This window comes from Poecilia mexicana, unplaced genomic scaffold, assembly GCF_051168715.1.
Source record: "Poecilia mexicana isolate PSO_F unplaced genomic scaffold, ASM5116871v1 scaffold_1, whole genome shotgun sequence".
Taxonomy (NCBI): Eukaryota; Metazoa; Chordata; class Actinopteri; order Cyprinodontiformes; family Poeciliidae; genus Poecilia; species Poecilia mexicana.
In genome coordinates, this window is record NW_028263370.1 from 17,880,799 (window position 1) to 17,901,915 (window position 21,117).

General features: G+C 37.0%; 2 protein-coding genes across 2 annotated transcripts in view; both read left to right on the forward strand.

Annotated features, from left to right (window-relative positions):
- Positions 1–857: 857 nt before the first annotated feature.
- Positions 858–11,564, forward strand: atp6v0e2 (ATPase H+ transporting V0 subunit e2). The gene is made up of 4 exons (XM_015006633.2): positions 858–1,114; positions 2,395–2,442; positions 5,962–6,060; positions 7,365–11,564. The coding sequence occupies exons 1-3, from the start codon at positions 1,011–1,013 to the stop codon at positions 6,053–6,055; spliced, it is 246 nt and encodes an 81-aa protein (XP_014862119.1). The 5' UTR covers positions 858–1,010; the 3' UTR covers positions 6,056–6,060; positions 7,365–11,564.
- An 8,562-nt stretch (positions 11,565–20,126) lies between these two features.
- The window catches only part of LOC106929589 (uncharacterized), a 44,877-nt gene continuing 43,886 nt past the window's right edge, over positions 20,127–21,117 (forward strand). Inside the window, exons 1-2 of the mRNA XM_015006630.2 lie at positions 20,127–20,230; positions 20,700–20,911. The gene's annotated coding sequence lies outside the window, so the exon portion shown is untranslated. The remainder of the gene's footprint in view (positions 20,231–20,699; positions 20,912–21,117) is intronic.

The window sequence follows — 21,117 nt, forward strand, 5'->3', positions numbered from 1 at the left end:
AAGGGTGGAAATCCAGTAGTCTCATGGATGGATGCTTGTGATGGAAGAGTTCTAATCATATTGCCCAACATACGGTTAAAGCGCTCAGCAGATCCATTTCCCATTGGATGATAGGCTGTGGTGTGGGACTGTTTTACACCGGAGGTCAGAAAAAGGACAGCCATCAACTCGCTCTAAAAGTTGGCACTTTGATCTGAATGTATTCTTTCATGTATTCTTTGTAGCAGAAGTTATCCCACAGTTTCCGTGCTACGTGTTTAGCTGTGCGATCAGGACAATAGAAAGCATGTGCCAGCTTGGTGAAGTGGTCAGTCACTATGAAAACATCCGTGGTGAGGTTTATATAAATAAATATATAGCAATGCCCACTTGGATATGGTATATAGTGTGATTCTGAACAAAAAGTGAAAGACCAGTAAAAATTGTACTTAAATTTCAAGAGCAGGTTTTGTAATAAAACCAGTGCATCTCTGTGTTTTACATTTCTAAGTGGAGTAAAAAAAATATTTTGATTTTAAATTTGCTTGTTGCTCAATAAAATAATTGCTGCAAAGAAAATAATGCTAATAATAATGGTATATAAAACTTTTTAGCGCTTTTTCGGACACTCCAGGACGATTCACAAGAAAAAAACTAATAATATTATTTATTAATTTATTATTAAAATAACAATGATGTTCATTTCTAAATGGATTTTTCTAGTTATCATATATTTCTACAGAAAATGTATAGGTTTTCTGCTCTAACATCAGCACCAGACATTACAATAACACAAACAGTATTAATCTATGGGAGCAGAGCTCTATTTAACGCCATCTGCTGTAATACTGAAAGACAGGGAGCTCCACCAATCAAACGCAGCCGCCTTTGGGCTTTGGACCAATCACACGCCACCTCTCCGGGAGTGGGCGGGAACAGTGCAACGGACTGACTGTAGCCATTGATGCGCTTCTTTTCGAAGACAAACCGATAATTTTTTCCCATTTCTGCGGCTTTTCCCGACTGCAGCCATGGTGTCTCACTCTCTGGCCCTGCCGATGATCTGCTTCACCACGTTATGGGCTCTGGTGGGGGTCGTGGCTCCATTTTTAGTGCCGAAAGGACCCAACCGCGGGTAGGTGGCTTCTCCAATTGGCTGAATCCTTTAATAAATTCTCTTCAATTTTAAACATTAGGAAGCCTGCAGTCGTTTTATTGAAATCGTTTCCTCCAGAACATGTGATTTTGCTGTGTTAGTGTGTTTAGAAATGAATTAGAGTTTCGCTTAAATCGTGATAGAGGCCTGGCGTCATCAAGGATAATCCCTCCATCATCCCTGTATCCATACAGACACACACTGTCCCAGCGCCGTCATCTCTTCCGTTCAGCGGTCAAATCATGCCAACATTAATGAAAACATTCATTTATTATTGTTTCCTGTTGCAGTTTCACTTATTTACGCTGACTATCAAAAGTGTGTTGAAATACCTGTCTTTTATGTTTGTTTAAAATATTAACAGCATGAAAACAGCATTCCAAACAAATGTTATACACTTAATGCGACATGTTTTGCACCAATCTGTTAGATAAATGTAAAAAAATAAAACAAGATTCATGTTTTCAGTTGTATAAATTTACAAGCTTATTGATTCAATTTTGCATTCATTGTTTGATGTGTTTCTGGCAATATGTTAGAAAAATTCTTCAATTCTCAGATTGTGAGAATTATTTTCAGCTGTTTTCAAATGACTAGACAACTTTTCTGTCAGATTTTTCCTCATTTCATTTTCTGATGAGGCTTAAATAATTTTCCAGTAAATTCTTTATTTTATTGTCTTGGATGCTTGCTGGATTTTTGGTCCGAACTAACTGGTTTTATAATTTCATTCACTTTGACAAAAATCCAGTTTCATCTGAAGAAAATTCAGATTAAGTGATTTTTGTGTACCACTCATAATATGGAGAACCAATCCTGTCATAAGTAAAATTCTTTATTTCTTCTTAATTATGGCAGGATTGATCCTCCATACAGTAGCTAGTACCTCTGCATGAGACAAGTCACCGTTGCTGCAGCTCCACTCTAAAACACTAGGTGTAGTGTTGAGAATAATAATTATATTGAAATAGTATCTCAATATAAAGAGGAATAGTTTTTATCAGAGTGGCAGAAACAGGCTTCCATAGAATGACACCAGATGTTTATGTAAACAAAAATTAATCCACAGTTTCAGCTTATATAGTTTATCTTTCTAAAGTTTCATCAATTTGATCATCATCTTCATGATATAATTGGTTTGGTTCAGAGGTGATGATGTATCTTAAATATTTGTAATATTAAATCTGCCTGCAACACATTTATTGATAATACTGGAAAGAAACATGAGGTTCATGGTTTTTTGTTGTTTTTTTTTACAGTGTGATCGTCACCAGTCTCATCCTCACAGCCGTCTGCTGTTACTTGTTGTGAGTACAGATGTTTTATTCTTCTTAAGAGCTAACTGGGCTCTGATTTAATCATCTGTGTTGTTGTATATATATTTTTAAAACATTATTTTTATATATGTGATCAGGTATGACAGCCAAAAGCTTCCACAGGGACACAAATATGCTGAGTGGTCTGATGTTCATGAATGTTTTCTAAATTTGACCTAATTTTGAATAGCCAACTATAGTTAAATCAAAACTAAAAACCTACCTGCTAGAGTTGCTTTGATTCATAATAACTGGAACACTGATCAATATATTTGATGTGCATTTGACCAAATGTAATATTTATTGCTGTTTTATAATGAGATGTAAAGCACTTTGAACTGCCTTATTACTGACATGTGTTATACAATAAATTTGACTTAACTTATAGTAAGGCTAAAGTTAGAAGATGTCTAAACAAGCAGAATATTTACATTTTAGAGTTGTGGTCAAGTATCTCCAAAAAACTCAGAACCCATCTGCTCCGTTTCCAGAAAGCAAAAGAGAGAAACCGAAGTCAACAAAATGTTGATAGTTGCAAGACGGTCACAGTCGTTCAGGATATATTCCACTTAAACTTATAGTTTTAATTTCTTTTTAGTATGTCAAAGATAGGAAAAATAAAAATGTTAAAATCAACAAAACATTGGTTCACCTCAAACCATTTGGCCAATGGATGTGAGCTGCTTGCAATAATATCTTTCCGCCACTAGAGGGAGATCTGTAGCTTGAAGAAAACAGCAGGTGCAGGTTGGTAAGGGTTAGGATTAAAATAGTTTAGCTTTATTTGGATAAAATAAGAAAAATAACCCTGCAAGCCACAGGATGGAGAATGAAATGTGACATGCTGTGGGAACATTAGATTATACTGAATGTGAGCAAAACAACAGAGATGATTTTGGATTATGTCCATCATGGGAAATAATCCAGGGGAGGTAGTGGATGAATATAAATACCTCTGTAGACAACAAACTGGGCTGGTGAGTAAGGACAGACAGAGCTGACTGTAATTTCTGAGGAAGATCACGGTAGATCATTCAGCATTTGCATCAAGATGATGCAGATCTTCTACATGTCTCTTGAGGGGAGTTTAGTTAAATACTGTAAGGTATTAGAAATTATTGCAAAGGTGATAGGGACGCAAGCAGTTGATGGACTTCTGAGTAAGGGTCGTTTAATGGTTTATTTAGATTAAATTTCGTTCCAATCCATTAACTAATAACCGCTTACACCTCCTGTTAGTGATGTAATCTGGCCGCCATCCAGCAGAGGGCGCTGCTGGTCATCCTGAAGCGGAGTCAGTTGATTGTATAGAACTAAAGATGGAGTCATACTAGAACGGGAAGGAGAAACGATCCAAACGGAGTCCGGTGTGGGATGCAAAATGCACTTTATGCGGTTCTGTTTTGAAATATAAACACTCGACAAGCTCCGTAAGTTTCCCCTTATATAGCGCTCATTCAGCCGTACTGCATGCTAAACGACGTCAAGTTCTCATTCAAAAAATATTGATATGCTACAAAGCTAACGGTATTTTGCATAATAGTAACATGGTGGCTGAAAACACGATGCCAATAATCAGGGGCTCGTATCAACGCCTCTCTGTACATGTAAAATGGAGTTTTTCCACATACTTTATACGTTTTCATCTGTTATTTTTCTATTCGGCAAAGATTGCTGTTTTCTATTTTATAAATAGCTCTGAGTTTAATGATGCCAACCCCCGCAACCTTCTGTTTATTCAGCCAGTATTTAATACAGCTGAAACTAAATAATATTGAGTTGTTTTTTTTTTAATTCAGTATTTTATGGAGAATGTAGTCCTTCATGTTGTGGAATGACTTCGGCCCTCTTGATATGAGAGAAAAATCAGGTTTTTAAGAAAATGGCAGCTTTTCAATTAATCATTAGTTGATCAATAAGATCAGTTAACTTTAACGAAACTCAATAACTTAATTATCTTGGAAAATATTGTGATGACAAGGTCAGTTGCGATATGTCTGTTTTTTTCTTTCCGCTCTTTCTCATCTGTGCTTTCATTACTCTGTGACCTTTGGCATTTTGGGCAAAGTCATTAGCGTCCAGTGAGCATCTGCAGCTGAATTCAAAGGTTTTCTAAATGAGATAATGTGAGTTAATGGGGGGGGGAAAGAAGCTCAATGTGAAAAAAAAGTGTTTCCACTGTGGTTAATGATCTGTTGGGTTTAACAAATCATTAACCTCCAAACCATCTCAGTATGGAGCAGAAATCATGGGTCCAACAGAGGATGAATGTGGCTAACGCTAAACCGTGTTATGATTTAAAAAGATGTTTTCTAATATCTCCTTGTATATAAATAACACTGCTGTGTTTTATTATCATCACTGTAACAAGTGTAGGTCTAGAGTAGTTTTGTAAGATTCAGTGTCGCATCACCTAATTCTCCTACCTACAAATGAGCACGCCCCCTGTTGGAGTAAAGTTGACACTGCAGTTAGGAAGTTGACAGGATGTCAATTTGGTTTCTGGGTTTCTGATGCTGTAATTGCATAAAATAATCAAACAGATGTTTTTTGTAAGTTCTAGGGACTTAAAAATCCTACCAGCTAAGGTAAAAAAAAATTAAATTAGTTATTATGTTACATGGTCAAATTTTAAATAATGAGAATAAGGTCCGTCACTTACTAGCTAGATTACTTTTGGTCCACTGAACTGTACAAACATCCCCAGCAAGAGGAATGGACTTTTATATCTTAACATATGCAAAAAAAAAAAAAAAAACTTTAATTTAATTTCCTGATCTAATAATACCTGATATTATATTTCTATATGTACAAGTATATAGAAAAAAACGGAATATCGTGAAAAAGTTCAATATGTTTTGCCACTAATTTCAGAAAGTAAAACTTGTATGTTATATAGATTCATTACTACTGGGTGAAATATATTTTACTCCTTTTATTTCTTGTAATTTTGATGATTATGGATAACAGATAAAGGAAACCCACAATTCAGTTTCTCAGAAAATTTTAATAATATATAAAATTAACAAAAAAATGTGTTTTAAGCTGAAATGTCAAGCTTCTGAAAAGTATCATGTCTATTCACTTAGTACTTGGTTTAACCTTTTTTGCATATAGTAACAGCAGATCAGAATGCTCATAAATGTAGCACATAGTTTACATGAAAATAAAAAGCAATAATAGAAAATTAGGGTGTTAATTGTTAGCTTGGCGCTCTTTCTGAAGTTGTTGGAAGCTGAAGTGACCAACTTTTGTCCCAATTCTGGGACACTTTTTGCACCATTAGGCAGTTGGCATGGCAACAAAAATGTAGCTTTACATAAACCATGAGCTAGATGTGCCACCTTCTGCTAACTTTGGCGTGACTACATGCTAAGGAAACTTCACCATCAAACTCATTGGTAGCATAAAACTTTTATCCTATCATTCATAATACAATTGAACTCTGGTCTGGAAACAAAAACATTTTGAATACCAAACTACGCTGATGATCTCTCTTTCTTTTCTCAGTTGGTTAGTAGCCATTTTGGCGCAGGCCAACCCACTGTTTGGTCCTCAGCTGAAGAATGAAACTATATGGTATCTGCAGTACTACTGGGAGTAAACAAGGTGAGTCCAATGGGAAACATGTGATCTCAGTTTAAGCAGCAGCAACACTTGCTCTGGGTCCTTCAGCTTTTTAATGTAATTTAGAAAACAACCACATGCTCAACTGGCAACTCAAGAAGCACACTACTTCCTTTCTCACTTCAAATTAAGAGTCTTAAAAGGTATATTTCACACTGACAGGAAATATATTACAAACCCACATATTTACGGTATATTTGGTTTGGTTTAACGTATCTAATACACGTTAAGGCTGGACTATATGGCTGAAAAATGTGTCACGACATAAGCGTTTCATATTGGTCCATATCAATCATTTTTTTGTTTTAAATATTATTGACATGGCCTTTTCTGTTTTATCACAGATTTTTACTCCACATCATTGTTTTTTTTATTGTTAAACAGTTATGAGGCAAAACTTTAAACCGCTGCTGCGCCAGTTACTTAAGTTGTTGCTAGGTAACCAAAGAGTGAGTGAGTTGCTAGGTAACCAAAGAGTGAGTGAGTTAGTAGAGTGATTCCACCGGTCTAGTTTAACCAGCCGTGAGAGATTGAGCATCTAAAGTCTTACGTCTGCCTAAATCCCCCAGAACCCAGCTAAATTATTGAAAAGTCTATCAGACATATTATGTATTGATATTGATCACGTCTCTATTACCATATTGTTTTTGATTCATTGTCCGGCCCTAGTGCAGATTAGCTCCTCCAGCTAATAGCTGTTGACAATTAACACTTTCTTTTTTTAATTTTCTCTTTCAGTTGTCTCATTTTTGTAACTTGCACTTTCCACACCAACAAACTAAAAAACATTCAACTTAAAAAGGTTTCAGGCCTACTATTTGTTTATGCAGTGTTTTTTTTTTTTTTTTTTTTTTTACTTATTCCATGTTTAATATACTGTAGAGCAGGTAAAATAAAAAAAAAGACTCAGTTAAATTATTTAGTATTTTGAATTGGACTAAAGAAATTTGAGCGTCTGAGTACGTTCAGCTTGGCAGCTGGCATCAAACTTGTTTTCATTTTGGGCCACATTAACATCACAAATGTTCTTGAAGGGCCGGTTGTGCCAGAATGTATTGAGAAACCTGATAAACGGTTGGAGCTGTCTCTGCACTTGATAAGTTCTTCTTAAAATTATCTTAACTGACTTGAGTATAGTCAAAGAAATGGCAGGGTGTCAATTTGATTTACTTTCATTTTGTTAAAGCAGAAATTTTCTATTTAGTTAATTGGTTATAATTTCAGTAAAAATGAAGTTATTTTCATGTTGTCGCTCATTTTGTCACCTTCTTGTCTGTCTCTTCCAGGACTCGGATGCCTCCTGTAATTCCCACCTGCTGATCTGCTGGACTTAATTTCACCATCACATCTGATTCCCAACATCCTCACATCTTGGTCTGCAACATTATAAGATTCATACAAATCTTGACTTTAAGCATTTTGCAACTCAAAAGTTAACATCAGCTTTCTCTGTAAACTTGGAGGATATTTAGATTACGCTGCAGCCTCTGGGAGCTAAGATTTGAAGAATATTAAAAATGAAGCAGAGGTAATCTGTTTTTCTTTTTTGTGCTGTGCTCAAACTAAAACTAAAAACTAAAACACATTAGAAGTAGATGTTATTTTTACCTTTTGAAAATGCGCAATCTTTTAATTTAGCCTTTGTTTACATTTTGGATTGTGTGTTGCTCTCTCGTCGGGCAAACCTGCATTTCAGTGTGTATTTATTTCGGGGCAAGGACACTTATGTGAGCTTGTAGTAATCAACACAGAGTCCATTGGGTCTTGTTATATAACTGGTATTATTTGTGATGTAACTGTTAGTGTGTGTGTGTGTGTGTGTGTGTGTGTGTGTTTGATTGAGTCAGTGTGAGCATGCAGAGTTTATAACTGCTGACGCAAGAGTCTCCCAAAAACTGCGAGCAGAGAGCGATTCCCTCCATTTTCAAAACGAAAACTTCCTCCCACATTCTTTTCCGTGCTCCACGCCATGGAGGTCCACGTTGCCATGGTGACCTCACCGCCCAATTCAGCCCTGATCCACTTGGGTTCTTTTGATTAAGCGCTACCCTTATTTCCTGCCTACGGAAAGACAAACGTCTGGTTCTGCTGCAGAGACGTGGTTGTGGAGAAATTGCTGCTTGTTGGTCTGCAGTTTGCGATCTGGTTTTAGCAGTTTCTGCTAGTTTTCTCATTTAAGTTATGGTGGATTAATTGATTGGTTTTGATCTTTTTTTTTTTACTTTTAGTATGAAGTTACATAGACTTTATCTCTTGTGATTTTATTCTGAATACAGCTGATAGTCGGGTACACTCAGTTCAATTCGAGACCTAAATTGCAACATTCATTACTTTTTCAGCTGGTGTGGTTTGCTTTCACACTGGGCTGTCTTTGAAAAACCTGTTTCCCCCCTCGCCTGTGGTGGCGCTGCCCTAAGAACGACTGAAGGAAACGACATGAAAACCTTTGAAGAAAACATTGAATGCTACTTCCTTCTTTATGAAATGTGAATGCAAACTAAGTGGAGTGAGATTTTAATTGTTGTGAGTTCCTCTTTTGTCTTTGCTAAAAGACCATGAGCTATTTCTCATAGAAATGGCTCATAGCATAACGAGCTAACACACAAGTTTGTTAGCTTTTTTGTTTAGCGAACAAGATAGACTTGCTTGTTTTTATTTGTATTTTCCCAGAATTCCCTATATTTTAGTCTGTTTCCTGCTTTTGGAGCAGTCTTTGGACCACTTGGTGTTCACATATGGATTCAAACCTCACCAGAATTCATTTCAACCAAACAGAGACCTACGTTTTTTGGCAGACCAGAGTTTTTTTTTTTTTGTCCGTATCAGAGTTCGATTGCACATTCACACCTTCCCAAACGAACTAGACTGTCCAGGCAAACAAACTAGAGTTCAGTTAAAGCGGACTAAACAGGGCTGGTGTGAATCCCACTCCAGGTGTTGGTCCAGGAAGTAGACTGTTCTCTCTTTCTGTGCAGGTAACATGGCTACTTAAATCAAGAATAACAACACAAACAGCAGAGAACACAAGTAGAAATGCTACCAAGCTGAATCTCTGCCAATTCTTCTATTATACACATAAACTACTGTTAACACCACAGCACAGTTATTTCGTGCAGTAAGCTAGACAAGTCTGGAGTTTTAAAATTGGCTTCTCATCGGCCTTTTTTAAGACCACAGGGTTGTCCTCTTTCTCAGGCTGTCATGGACCTTTAACTAAACTTTCAATATATTTCCAATGTTTGATTGGAAGTTGTGTAAATTATTTATCCTTAGTTTGTGTTATGTGGCACTGAGATCAAGCTGTGGCATTCATGAAGTGGATTTTTCACATTTTTAAGAAAAAGCGATGGCAGCCTGGCCTGTATGGTGATCAGATTGAGTTTGCTACAGGAGTCCCAGTGGTTTTCTCCTGTGGTGTCATGTCTTCCTGTGCCAATGAAATGAAATGCAGACATGTGTGTGACAGAGGCATCGGTTCAGTGCTGGTGTTGCTAAGGGTGATGTTTAATATCGGAGATGAACGGCCACAATAATGAAAGTTTCTCCAGCAGTGAGTCATAATCTGCCGGTGCAACGATGCAGTGACGGGTAAAATAATAGCACTAATTTACTGGCACACTCTTTAGGAGAATTCATCATATTAATTGTGATGAATTGATTATTGAAATCAACTAATTTAGTAATTGATTAATCGTTAAGCATTGAGACTCCAAAAAAAGTCATTTGCTGAAAGAGCAACAGTCAGAGCAGTAAAAAAAAATATAAAGATATAAAAAATATTTTATTAAAGATGTTTTACTCAAAACTCAAGTGCCATAGTTCTGTCTTCACCCAGTTCGAATTCTGTAAAACAAATATCCTATTAAACACCTTTTGTTACCCAATTTTTAATCAATTAATTAAAAAAATAACAGATCAACCATACACTGTACTGACAAGTCAATTCAATTAAAAATACTTTATTAATCCCAAAGGAAAATTAAATGTTGTTGAAGCTCATTGATTCAGATTCTTCAAGGAGTTATTGTAAATAGTGATGGCTGTTGGCAGGAAAGATCCCTTGTAGCAGTCTGTAGTGCAGCAAGGCTGAAGAAACCTCTGACTGAAGATGCTCTTTCTCAAGAAGAGGAAAAGGCTGAGATGTTAGAAGTATTTTTTAGCTCCAGATGCGTCTTTTGGTACAGATAATCAAGCATCCACTAAAGGAACGCTTTTGTTGCATTTTAGACAGTAACATGTTTACTTTCTTATTTAAAAAAATAAATTCTTTATTTGCATCTTTGAATGTATTTCTAATATTGTATAGAAAAGGATTCAGTGAAAAATCTACAGAAATTTTCTTCATTCAATTAATTGTTAGAACAATCAATGGATTAATTAAAAACTAAAATAATCGTTAGCTGCAGACCTGAATTTATCTTGAGTGCATATTTATGCCACAGCGCCCCCTGGAGGGTGCATCAGCCCCAATCTGTCCACATCCTTCCCTTTCTCTTCACTGTACCTCCGTTCCTCTGACATGTTGAACATTTTTTGGACTCACCTGCCTCCTGCTGAAGCTTTAAGCGTGTCATCTGCCAACCACGACCACAGCTACGCTTCCCGCCTCCACTCCCCGTCTCCCGGCCTCAAACACCCCTCCCTCCCCGTCCGCCTCTCCAAAACCACTTTGCTTCAGCCAAAAAGAAACCAAATCAAAATACAGCTACTTTTTAGAAAGACCAAATTGCGTTGTATCTTTGCCCCAGCCCTTTGCTGTAGCTGTGGTGGTGGTTGCACACGTACAACGAGTTAATAGGTGACTATAATGTGGCATGCATGAAGAAAGGACACAAGGGAGGCTGCCCTTTTACTCCTGGAAAGATGCATTTGTTAGTTTTTAGTTTCGCTCCAGCAGATCTCATAAAGCGGCGTCTCGTTTGCTCAAAGTACATCGTTTTGTCGAAAGTGACAAAGCGGCTCTGACTTGATTTTTTGTTGTTGTTTGGGCTTTGTCTCTCTTCTCGTTGGGATTACGTTCCCAATCCCACTCATCACCCAACAGTTTGCATACAGACGGACAGAGTCGCATCTTCATTGTCGGTGAATCACAGGAGACCAAATGGCATCGTTCTCACCCAGCCAAACTCGCTGAACTGACAGAGGGAACAGCCAAGACTTCAGCGAAATCCCTCCAAACGCTCCGTCAGTGAATGCACCCCAGCCATTTGTCAACTATGTGGGATTTCTTCCTTTTGCGATGCTTCTCTCCAGCTTTGGTGATGACTGCCCACTACTCAGCTGTTAAACGCTCCTGGCAGTATCAAAAAGAGATGGATTTCATCACGTGTTAGGAGTCTCCACGGTAACTAAAATCCACCAAATCTCAAATCTAAATGTTGATGAAAATGGGATATGTATGATATGTATGTAGCCTTGTGTTATTGTGAAGTTAATTGGTGGCATTGTTGGTGAAATACCCCAATAAAGAATTTTGTCTCGTACAATTGAGTCATTTTATTACAGTTTTTCTGGTTTTTCCTTCTAATAGCAGCTGCTTTTATAAGAAAACAAATTGATCTGTGACCCTCAAGATTTCATAAAGTAGTTTCAAAATATATCCTTCAAGAACGCAATAACAGAAACTTAAAAAAATGTTTTTCCAGCTAATAACAGCTGCTTTTATAACAAATTGATCTGCGACCTTAAATGTTTTATAAAGTAGTTTCAAAAGATTTAAAATATATCCCTCAAGGATACAATAACAAAAATGTAAAAAATGTCTTTTCCAAGCTACTAACAGCTGTTTCTCTGATTTATGATATTCAATGTTTTAAAAAGTAGTTTTGAACAGTTTACATTTTATTCTTCAAGGATGCAGTAACAAAAATCTTAATGTTTTGATATTTTTGTAATCGAAATAAGTTGATTCACGAAGTCTGACGTTTTAAAAAATAGTTTCAAAAGGTTTAAATTTTATCCTTCAAGGATGCAATAACAAAACCCTCCTGCATTACAGACCAAAGTCATGAGCAAATTATTTCTAAAGCTTATTTAAAACAACCAGAGTTGATCAAAGTGCTTAAAAAAAATCCAAGATTAAAACAATGAATTCTCTGAAGGAAAAAAAAAAACTAAACAGAAGAAAGTGATATAAACATGCTGTAAAAGAAATGACAAAGTGTAAAATAATTTAATTTACAACCAAATGAATATATATGTGTATGCAGACATGTTTGAGTTTTGTAGACTTTATACTCTGGGACTAAAGATTTGACTTGTAAAGGATTAAAATGTATTCTACAACAATTCAACTGCAAAAATCTGAAAAGCTGCTTCTATATGCTATAAAAACAAAATCTTACCAAGTAATTTTGATCTAGTTTTTAGTGCAAATATCTCACCACACTGGAAATGAGACAAAAGTAACAAGTAACTTTTCAGCAAGATATAGGAGCTGGTTTTAAGTAAATGATTCCTTAATATTGACAAAAACATACTAGTTGCATTGGCAGATTATTTTATATGCAACAAGCAAAATTTCTTATAAGTGAAGTAATCTGCCAATAAAACAAATACATTTTCATTTACAACAAGCTCCTATAGCTTGTTGAAGGTTTACTTATAAGTTAGTTTAGTCTTATTTCAAGTTAACTAGGATATTTTCTAAAAACACTTGGCAAGATTTTGTGTTTTTGCAGTGTAATGGAAATAAGTTGATTCAAGACATTTGATGTTTGAAAAATCTGTTTCAAAAAGTTAACATTTTGTCCTTCAAGGATGCAATATTAAAAAAAAAGTTAAATGTCTGTTTTGTACATATGAGGTTTACGTATGGATTATTTTTAGGATTTAAATGAAAGAAAAGTAAAATTCCTGTTTTGTGTCTGTTGACGTTGCATTGCTTGTTTTAGTTCGGTTAAATTACCGTGACATTAAAGAAGAAGGTTGACTAATCCGTCCAGATTCTTCTATCCGATACAAATAAAACGCAGGAATGATTCACACTCTGTTTATTCAGCTCGTATCTGAGGCGCAGTCATTTTTCTAGAGAGAAGCTGCTGCACTTTGTGGAAATATGAATCCCCGTTCCTCCAGTCACATTTAGGAATTAAAAAGCTTGTAAAGTGATTTATTTTGGCAGAAGGAGCTGGGTGTCAAAAACTGAACAGAATGCAATGAGTGTTTTTTTTTTTTTTAATGGATTCTCACTAACTGGCTTCTGAAATGTTTTGTTTTCAAAATATCTCCTCATTCTTGAGCTTTAAGATCATCAGAAACTGTTCAACTGATGAATTAAAGGGGAAGCTGGAGGAGATCTCATGTAAAATCGACTTTTTTTTTTTAGCATTTTATCATGTTATAATGTTATTCCCTCATCAAAAACATACTTGATGAGGGTCTACAGGCCAGTCATGATCAAATAATCTTTATTTATAAAGCTTTGCTTAATAAATAAAGCAAAGCTTTATTTGCTTTGCTTTGTTGCTTTGACTCTTCATGTTTAAGGAATTCTTGAATCTCCCATAGCAACCACAAGGTTGCTATGGGTGATATGGGAGGTGGGGGGTCGAAGCTCTTTCTCTCAAAAAGAGTTGAATATTTCAGCGAAGCTCCTCCTTGAAGCTGTCAGAGTAGGAGCTTCTTAAAGGGACAGAGGCCCAATTTCAAGGCGTCAAATTGCAAAGTCAAATTTCTTTTAAGTCATGTTTGATATAGCTGTGATATTGCACCTAGTAAAATAATGTATAAGAAAAACTTAAACTATGGTACAGTACGATGCCAATATAGTAGTAATTGATGGGAGATAACATAAGTAATAGTGGTAGAGGTACAGGAATTAAAACAATTTATTAATGCTGCATTACCTGTTGTTACACAGGTAATTGGTATGAATGACCTGCGGTATCTTTCCTTCCTCCACTGTGAATTTTTCAGTCTGCTGCTGCTGTTTGAGCTTTAAAATTGCAGCTTGTGCCTGGAAAATACATAATACTTCCCCTTTAAACAATGCAATAATAAAGACACCACATAATTCCGCTTCCTAACAGTCCGGTTCTGCACATATGGGTCTCCAGTAACAGTCACATAAACGCTAACAACCTAGAATTATTCAGAGAATGGGTCTTAATGTGCCCTCCCACCCTGACAACCCACTTTCCTCTGAGAATGCATCAAGATTTAACAATCTTTATGCAAGCAGCCATATGAGCTGACCTACATAACACCGGCTATACCTTAGATAGGGAACATTTCATTATGCAAGGCTGCAGTTACAAGCTTTAGTCCATTCCTGTCTTTTTGTTCATGCATTGATAAGCAGATTCCTTTGTAGTGCAAATTAAAAGCTGCACACAACCCATTTATTTCACTTTAACAATATTTTTTTATGTTAATAAACATCAAGTAATGCACAACTTGCTTCAAGAGATGATGTACCTAAATAGAAATAAAATACAGCCCCTCTCCTTTCTTGACTCCAAATATGTTAAAAAATAAACCAGATGAATAAATGCTAATGCATATCAGAATAAGGTTTGGGAGGCTTCTTTATCAGCGTCAATAAGACGCCTGATAAAGACTGTATCCCAGAAAAACATGATCTGATTTCTGTTCGTCTGTTGCAACAGAAGGTTTTGGGTTATTGCTGTTTTTCCCTGATCAACCGTCGTTTTCACTAATCAGTACAGATAAAACTTGTTAGCGAGGTTTCGGTATTCACTTTTATTAAGTCTTCCTCCGGGTGTGCAACGACTCAGAAAAACAACTTGTATCTACAGGCCAGTCATGATCAAATAATCTTTATTTATAAAGCTTATTTTTAAAAAAACACAGTTGATCAAAGCGCTAAAAAGCCAGATAAACGACAACAAACAAAAGCATTAAATTATCTAAAGAAAAATATAACCTGAAGAAAGCTATTTTAAAAAACGCTATAAAAAATTCCTGCTTTGTTGTAGTTTTTTCATGTTTCACTGATAAAAAAGATCCTACCAAGTATTTTTTTTGTCTAGTTTCTACTGCAAATGTTATCCGTTTGCTTGAAATAAGACAAAACAAACTACAAGTAACTTTTCAGTAAGATATAGTAAATAATTTCTTAATATTGATTTTAATATTTATATATTTGTTCCACTATTATCAAGACATTTTTCCCCATGTATGTTAAATAATTTGCCAGTGGAACTAATATTTTTTCATCAATATTAAGGAATTATTGACTTAAAACAAACTGCTGAAACGTTTTTTCTAAGTTTGTTTTATTCCTAGTACACTCAGATATTTTCAAACAGAAAATTTTGTGTTTTTGCAGTGTATAGGCAGTTATTCCCTTTTTTTCTTTTATTGCTTATTTCTGTCTATTTTCTCCGGCTCTTTGGTCTTTCATTCCACGCAGCTGCTGTTCATTCAGTGTGATTCATCTCTCCGGATCTTCCTGAGCCTCTGTAATTAGCTTTTCGTCTTGCTTCGCTGCTTTCTACTGTTGATAGTTCTGGTTCAGTTGCTTCCTGGTCTTTGTTGTCGTGTTGCTGCTTGTAAGTTGGATTTAGGTTTAGAAATTAACAGATGTCCTCTGCAGACTCGGACCGGTTTTCTTCCATGATCGCTCAGAGTTCAGTTTTAATTTCCCATCAGTTTTCCTGTCCCTGCTGAAGAACAGGGTCCCAACAGCATGATGCTGCCACCACCGTCCAGGTGCAGGGTAAATTTTACTCCACCCATTTCATTTTGCATGTCAAAAATTTTCATTTTTAATCATGTTGGCAAATGTTTACCTGGTTTTATTTGTTGTTGCTTGTATGCATTAATGTCATTTTGATCCTTAAAATACCAACATTTCCATTTAACTTGTTGGTCCATCTGATGATGTAATTTTTAATATAAAATGTAAAAAGTATTCTTCTTACCAAATATTTGTTCACTCTTACTTGGGTAATTTCTCGAATGGCTACTTTTTACTTTCACTTGAGTAAAAATATGTTATCAGTACTATATTAACCAGAAGTGCATAAAAATGTTGCTGCATTTTAGGTTTTGCTGAATTAAATGAAAAAGTAATTTTAAAAAATGAGCTAATTACATTTACTTGAGTAACTTTTTTGAAAAAATATTCTTTTAGGGGTATTTTTTACTATGCTACAATTTGTACTTTTACATTAGTCATTTTATTTCTCTGACTTGAGTAAAATTATAGATACTCCAGCCACTTTGAGTAACTTTATTGAATCAAGGACATGCTTGTTTTAACTTAAACAAAATCACCATATAGATACATATCTGCAGTTTTGTTAAAATTTTGCAAGTTTTATATATAAAAAAAACTGATTTGAATTCTTTTGCCTGGTTTGGTTACATTGTAATTATGTAATTTACATGGATTTTTATAATTTTGTCCCTTAAAATACCAAAATGTCCACATAACTTTGTATTTTTTGAATTTATCTTTTGATCAGTTACTCAGTACTTGAGTAGCCTTTTGACCAAATACCTTTCATACACTTGAGTAATTTCTTTGATGGCTACTTTTTTACTTTTACTTGAGTAAAAATATGTTGAAGTAGTTACTTTACTACAACTTTTGGGTACTCTACCCTCCTCTGGCCACACAGCTCATCATTCAGAGCATATATTTAAAAAAAAAGTCATTTATTTCCCCATCCTGGATTTCTTTGGGATGAAGGACAAATTCTTAATTTTTCATAAAACCCTCAAAAAAGTTACCCACAAACACTTGTTGGAGCTGTTGTTATTCCCTGCTGCCTCTGCTCCTCTTGTGAACGTAATGCGGGTCTGGAGGTGAAGTGGTTCCAGCGGGACGGGCTCGGAAGCAGCCCCGGGCCCAGCTGAGGTCACCGGGTTCGCAGCCTCGCGGCTCTCGGTGTCCTTAAACACGGGTCGTGTGACCCCGCCCTCGTGACGATTCCGTGTCGTAGATCTAAACCATATCCGTTTTCACCGGCCGAATAGGAAGTCAAGTTAGAACCAGTGAGTCGCTGAAACCGGAAGTTCAGTTTCACGCGTTCATGACAAAAAATGAACGACCTCAGGGGACAGCGACAGCTTTGATCAATGCCCTGGCAACCAAACAAGCAAATAATTATTCAAGTCGGAGACGTCATTTATTAATTCATTCACTGATTCAGGTTAAAGTTTGACACAATTTAAAATGAAATATATATATTTTTGCATCCAATTCTGTTTTGACTTAAAAAGTAACACTATAAAATTCACAACTACGTTTTAAAATTATTAGAAGTTGGGCTACATCTTAAAAAAAAAATCAAAAACATAATCAATAAACCTAAAACACAGGCAGGAACACAGATTATAATGATATTAAAAGTGTGTTAAGCTTGCATTCATTCAAGTAATTGCTCCATTGGCAGACTATTTAACTTACAACATGAAAAAATGTCTTGTAATTAGTGAACTAATCTTCCAATTAAAGTATTTTCATCAATATTAATGAATCATTATCTTAAAACAAGTTCCTATATCTTGCTGAAAAGTTCCTTCTGAGTCACTTTTGTCCTATTTCACATGTACCAAGATATTTTCAATGGAAACTAGACCAAAATTACCTGGTTAGTGTAGTTCATATGTATACAGCTCCTTCAGACTAGTCAGCAGCAATTAGCAAACACCTTTTAGAGCTCAGTATACTAGCTAATTTTCAGTGCAACAGTGGTATAAAAGCTGTTAAAGGGTTAATAGTGGAGCAATGTTGTGATGACTTCCTGAAGTCGGAGTTCCAGAAAGAACAGCAGTTTTTAAAGAGACAGACACCTAATTTCAAAGTCTAGAATTACAAAATCATTTGTATATTTGGTATATAGAACTTTTAGAACAACTGAAGTTGCTTGCTTGTGGTGTAAAATGGCACTTTATGCTTAGAAAGTACATAATACTGCCCTTTTAATACATTTCTAATTTTATAGACTTATATACATTTATGTCTTGAAGAACATGATTCTGTATACCTTAATATGACCTGAACATGAATTTGGTGGGGGAAGTGGGGCCAGTGGAGTGGCCAACATTTTTCAAGACAGGGGTCAAGGTCCCTCAGGGCCCTTTCTTAGGGGTGCCACTGTTGTATCCTTTGATACATATAACAGCAGGGTGCAAGATGCTGGCAGGGAAAGCGTACATGGAACGACATAACCAAGTGGCGGGCATAGTGTACAGCACATATGTCAGAGTCAAGGCCCGCGGGCCACATCCGGCCCGCGAGAAGGTTTTTTGCGGCCCCTGGGATGATCTTGATTTATTATTAGAACCGGCCCGCAGACCGCAGCAAGCCGGCACCCCGTCTGAAAAAAAATATCTTCCTTATTTGAACTGTAAGTAGTTCTTTAAATGTTCTGTGAGATGATGTACTTACCCATGTATCCATAACAACCGGAACTTTCAATATCCACCAAGTTATTGCCGAAATATACCGTCTATTAAACGAGTGCCCCCCGGATTAATTACACTCTCTGCAGCTGCAGCTGCGAAGTTACCGTATTAACCCGATACTTGCTGGAAAGTGCAATGTCTCCCCTTTCAGAAACCGTTGGAATTTTTCCACTTAGCGCTACGTGTGGCGGAATTACGGTACTGCAAATTTAGATGTGTCGCCGGCGACACATCTAAATGCCTTGACTCTGACATATGTGGATTAATAGATTTTTGCACTTTATTTTATTGTATTTCAATCCAATTATATTTTAAAAATATTTCAGTTGTGTCTGTTGAAAATTAAAGATTACTGACAGAGCCATAAGAAAATATTGCTTTATTTATCTGATCATATTGGAATATATTTGTTAGGTTTTCAGTAGGTTCAATTAGGTTCACTAGACTATATGCGTCATTTAAAAAAATTTCAATGAACATTCGATCAGTCCGGCCCTCGGCTTGTAGCTAAATTTTTTATTTGGCCCTCCGTCCATTTGACTTTGACACCCCTGGTGTACAGGAACATCTGTGCCGAATATGGACTGGAAGCCCCGAGGTCAAAGTGGGGAACACCCCCAAAGGTGGTGGAGAATGACCGAGCTAAGATCCTGTGGGACTTCCAGATCCAGACAGACAAGACGGTAATGGCGAACCAACCGGACATTGTGGTGGTGGATAAAGAACAGAGGAAAGCCGTTGTGGTGGATGTAGCAATACCAAGTGACCACAACATCAGGAAAAAGGAGCACGAGAAACTGGAGAAATACCAGGGCCTCAGAGAGGAACTGGAGAAGGCCTGGAAGGTGAAGACCACAGTGGTGCCTGTGGTCATCGGGGCCCTCGGGGCAGTCACCCCCAAACTGGAGCAGTGGCTGAAACAGATCCCAGGAACAACATCAGACATCTCAGTCCAGAAATGTGCAGTTCGAGGCACAGCCAAGATACTGGAGGAACCCTCAAGCTCCCAGGCCTCTGGTAGAGGACCCGAGCTCAGAGGATGAAAGAGACCACCCGCGGAGGGTGAGAAGGGAATTTATATATATATATATATATATATATATATATATATATATATATATATATATATATATATATATATACTTAAATAAAAACAAAAAACTCTCTCAAATTTTCCTCACCCTCAGCGGTATTTTTTTTTATAACAGCTGAAGTTTATATAGTTGTTTGTGCTATAAAATGGGACTATATGCCCAGAAAATACATAATATTGTTCCTTTAATGCATTTTTAACTTCATAGATTTATTTATTTATCAGGATTTATTTATTTATTTATTAGGTTTTATATTTATGTCTTTATTGAAAGAGTTACTTTGTATGCCTTTCTCTGACCTGAACATGAATCTGAGGGGCCAGTGGAGAGGCCAACATTTTTCAAGAAGGGGTCATGGCCCTCTTATGCCCCCCTCTTGGTGTTGCCACTGTTTGTATCTCTTTTTTTTCTTCAACAAAATTAAAGCGAAAAAACCCTTATATTTTACTCACCCTCATATCGTTACATTTTTACAATAACTAAAATGTACTGCCTCGTTAACCTAATAGTAACGTGCTTCGAGACTCTTATTTTGAAATCGCACCCGGAAGTTTAACGCCTCCGACGTCTTGTTTTGACGCTCAACATAAACTATTTATTGTAAACTTGGGTCAGGCCGGAGAGACGCGGGGGACTGCAGCTGTTGTTACAGCTGACACCCTTCCAGCTGCTAGCAGGTCAGTCGCTCCTCTCCTTCCTATCGCTTCCCCGGTCCGCCGCAGCCCGAAACGCGGCGCTGCCTCCAGCCGGGCAGCTGCTGCTGCTGCGTCAGTTCCTAACAGTGACAGCCCCACGCCCTCCTTATGTTTATTCCTCATTCTCTATTTGGATATAAAGTGTGTTTTAAATCGCGGAACTGCTGCAGAAAGTCACTTTGCGATTTGTTTAGTGAGTCCAGCGGGCGACAGCAAGTCAAACACGCAATGGGCTCCCCGCAAGTGTGAGCACATTTTTGTTTTAATTAAAGCTGTATTAAATAGGTGAGTCTTTATTCTCCCCAGCCTCTCGTCTATAAAACGGCAGGCTTTTATCTGCACCAATGAAAGAGAGGGAGAAACAGGAGGAGGTGGGGTGAATTAGGGAGGAGAGGGGGGGTGTTATACAGTCCTACAACCGTCTTTCCTGTCCTGTTTATCCGCGATGTAGGCCAGCTCTGTCCGGCTGCGAACCAACTTCCTGCATGTGGCCGTAGGAGGAAGGGGATTTCTGAGGCTTTGGCGGCCGCAGCTGCCGTCTGATCGCGATCCCCCGCTCCCCTCCGCGGATGGTGCGGGGTGGGATCATCTGGAGAGGCCGTGGCAGACATTTTACCCACGGTCTTCAGGAGCCTGGCAACTCGGACTGGGACCTCCGCGAAGGTAAAGCATCATTCTGTTGTATGTTTGACACACGCAACAACAAAAAAAGTAGTTGAATAAAAGTTTGACTCAAGGATTTTAAAGCTTCACATAAAGGAGGAAAAAAAATTAAGTTGTATTAAAATATGACCTACCATTTAGAGCATGGTGTTTAGCTACTTTATATTTGTTCAAGGTAGTGAAATAAGCAGCTGGGCCTTTAAGCC